Source organism: Meleagris gallopavo (assembly GCF_000146605.3).
Source record: "Meleagris gallopavo isolate NT-WF06-2002-E0010 breed Aviagen turkey brand Nicholas breeding stock chromosome 22 unlocalized genomic scaffold, Turkey_5.1 Chr22_random_7180001956769, whole genome shotgun sequence".
NCBI classification, from domain to species: domain Eukaryota; kingdom Metazoa; phylum Chordata; class Aves; order Galliformes; family Phasianidae; genus Meleagris; species Meleagris gallopavo.
The window spans coordinates 39,373-42,985 of NW_011100094.1; the positions used below are offsets into that span (position 1 = coordinate 39,373).

Sequence of the window (3,613 nt, forward strand, 5' to 3'; positions counted from 1 at the left end):
AGAGCCACCCCTTCAGTCGCTGCAATACTTCCCATGCAATCTGAGTCTGCATGGGTCCCCCTTTCCCCCGCACTTCTCTGCTGTGGCACGATGGTACGAACAGGGGAGGATCACATTCCTCAGCTCATCCCTTTCTCCCAACTGTTACCGGGAGGAATGAGTTAATTCCTCTTTGATATCTTTTCCTATAGCACTTATTTCTCAAATAATGGCTCTGTCATTGTCTTCATTTACTCTACAGCCATGATTTAAAGGAAGCAGCATCCAAGAATTTGAGTAACAGCCACTTCGGGAGAAAAAACCTAGCTAAGCAAAATATGGGCAAAAAGTACAAACTCCTCTGCTATTAAAGCCTTGTATGTGCTCAAGGCTCAAGCCCTCGGGCTTGTGATTTTCTTTTTTGTTATGATGTTGAGAGAGAGGAAACAAGCATTCTGCTAGGATCAATGCTCTTCATAAACAATATAAAAATGATATGATCAAAGTTTTCAGAAGGTAGGAAGTTAATCGGGGACAAGTATGAAGGACTACAGAAGGATCTTATGAGATAGGTAATTAAAAAAAGCACACGAAATTGAAGATAAAGTGAAGTAGAGAACAATTTTGAATGTTAAATACAGTGACAAGTAATAGCAAACCATTAACACTCAGGAATGAGTCCTTGGAGTTGCCATAAATATTTCCATGGAGACCTTTGCTTAGTAATAGCCAAAAATAATAAAGTAAAATGAAGTTTTATGGATTATTGGCAAACAAATAGAGAATAAAAAAGGAAACAATTTTGTTGCTGCACAACTCTCTAATTAGTCTCCATTTTTTGAACAGCATATGAAGTTTGGATCCTCCTTCACCTTAAAGAAACAAACATATATACAACACAGCTACAAGGATTCCAGAAAAATGCAGTGATGTCTATACTAGAAATTTTAATAAAGAAGTTAGATCTGTTTTAACAAATATCTTAAGTTCATGTTATGAAATTAAGTCCTTCCTCCTAAACCACAGCAGAAATATAAGCTCAACAGTAAATGACAAATGCTGTGCTACTACTGAAAAAAACCCTGACAGTAGAACAAAAACCTATGATTATCAAAGGTATGGAATAGCTTCCATAGTAGGAATGCTAAATAAACTAGGATTATCACAGTGGTACAGAACCAGTTAGAAAGCAGTTTCTTCCAGGGCAAGGAAATAAAAACTAGAAAACAAACAAAACCCGGATTTTAAGAAATATTTAAAATAGTTTTTCTCCATGCAAGGATATATACAACTCAGTTATGCCCATTCCTTAAGTATGTTTTCAGTGTCAAAGACTTATGTGTTAAGTGCTACTGTAAAAACTGAAGGATTAATCCTACATAACCAAATATGAGGTTAGATTCTTCAGGGTTTATACAGCACTCTATCAAAATAATTTTGAGTACTGTCAAAAATCTAAAACTGTAACTACGAAATAATAGTTAAACATAATTTTCATAAATTGTTTCTTATTTAATCTCTTCTCAGAAAAAATTGAGTTGTTGAAATTTTATTTCTTATAGTATAAGGTTTACATTATCCATCCCTCACTTTTTCTGTTTTCAGTTTTCCTGCCATATAGATTAAAAAACCACCACTCACTAATGCCATACCTCTGATCCTTCTGCATTGAAATGATCCAGTGCTTGCTTCCTTAGTTCTCCTTTTATTGATCCATCAAGTCTCTAAAGAGATCAAATACTACAGTTAAAAAGGAACTCTCATACTATATTCTAATCAGAGCAACCTGAATGCATACTCAGTTGCCAAAAGAATTGAAGGCAAGGGGAGGAATGGGGGGGAAAGGAGGAGGAGGAGGAGGAGAATAATGCAACATTTCACACTATAGTAATTGCCAGCCTTTTTCTATACATAAAATTAAACTCTTAAGTGTTTTTACAGAAAGGACACTTTTACTTAAGATAAAGTGTCAAAGATTAAAGCTTCTTGGCTACTACCATCAAAATCCTTACCTGAAAAGGAAACTGACGATACTTCAAATATTCTGCTAGGATGTCTAGCATCCTCACCATCTGAGAGAAAATCAGTACTCTGTTGCCACGTTCTCGTAGACGAATCAGTAACTTGTCAAGGAGAATTAGTTTCCCACTGCTACGTATTAAATGCTACAAAGATAAGAAATTGTGTATTGCAAAATAAGTTTACCTCAACACTAACATACACCGCAGTTGGTTAGACATTCATTTTATGTCTGCTTTCTTGTCTACTGGCATAGGAAGAATGACAGAAATCCTGACATTCCATTAAAAACGCATTTTAAAATATGCGCACACAAGTCTCCTTGATCCAAACAACACGTACGGGTGACCACACAACACCACTATATACATTTACTAGTATGCAGCATTAACTGAACATGAAAGCTTAATAAGGATTTACTTAATAAGGATTTAGTCAGTCCTGATCTTGTAAAAGCTTATATATTAAAAAAAAGCACTCTAACTGAAAGCAGAGATACTAACTAGCATGTTTTTAAAAGAAAATGCATTTCTCTGGCTAATAAAACAGCATCTTATTAATCAAAATATTAGAGCAGTTAGAATACAGATTTGAGGTTTTTTCCTACCAAATCAACAACAAAAAACAACAAAAGACTGACTACTTTAGTATTACCTACTCCTCACTTTCCACATTTTGAACAGAAATAAGCACTGCTACTTAATCCTCTAATTATTTTTCAATAATGAAAAATCTGTCAAGTTTCTCAGCCAAGATAAGTGAGAGGAATCTTGTTTGTAGAGTACAACAGGCTTTAGATAGTTTACATCATCATCCCTTCTCAGCTCCAGTTGGAACAATTAGAACAGAAATTCAGGTGTACGTGGAACTTATTGTTGGAAACATTAGGTCACTTTAGGTGAAAAGGTTCAGGATAGAATTATGCAAAGTAATAAAAAAAAATTGAGTTAGTTGCTTTTATTCCTTTTGCCAGAAAAAGAGAAGGATGCATCATTCATAATAAGAGCTAACAAAGCTTATTCAGACAAGTCAAGGAAATCATAGTTAAAAATATGCAGTTATTACCAATAATGGTTGAACAGTTCTGAAGAATTTAATTATATTAGTAGTTAAAGCGTGCCAAAGTTGTAAATCATCATAGAACGGCTTGGGTTGGAAGGGACCTCAAGGATCATCAACCTCCAACCCCCTGCACCACAGGCAGGGCCACCAACCTCCCCATTTAATACTAGAGCAGGCTGCCCAGGGCCCCATCCAACCTGGCCTCGAACACTTCCAGGGATGGGGCATCCACCACCTCTCTGGGCAGCCTGTTCCAGCACCTCACCGCTTTCTTGGTAAAGAACTTCCCCCAAAATACAACCTAAATCTTCCCTCCCTCAACTTCAAACCATTTCCCCTTATCCTGCTGTTATCTACCCCTTCAAAGAGTTGACTCCTCCTGTTCATAGGTTCCCTTTAGGTACTGGAAGGCTGCAATGACATCGCTCTCATACTGCTTAACTTGAAAAGCACTTCATGATATAAACCAGTTTGAAATCACAAGCTGTCACTAAACAATCTCGTAGTGTCAGAAAAAAGAGTCTTCCAATTATCAACTTCAAAGCTTACAGAA

At 36.3% G+C, this 3,613-nt stretch overlaps 1 protein-coding gene across 1 annotated transcript in view; it reads right to left on the reverse strand.

The window, feature by feature from the left end:
• LOC104915539 (chromodomain-helicase-DNA-binding protein 1-like) overlaps positions 1–2,209 on the reverse strand; it is a 20,163-nt gene extending 17,954 nt beyond the window's left edge. The window contains exons 1-2 of the mRNA XM_019610844.2: positions 1,992–2,209; positions 1,632–1,703 (exon numbers count right to left, since the gene is read on the reverse strand). Of these exons, the coding sequence (XP_019466389.1) occupies positions 1,632–1,703; positions 1,992–2,051 (132 nt within the window). The 5' untranslated portion in view covers positions 2,052–2,209. The remainder of the gene's footprint in view (positions 1–1,631; positions 1,704–1,991) is intronic.
• Positions 2,210–3,613: the final 1,404 nt, after the last annotated feature.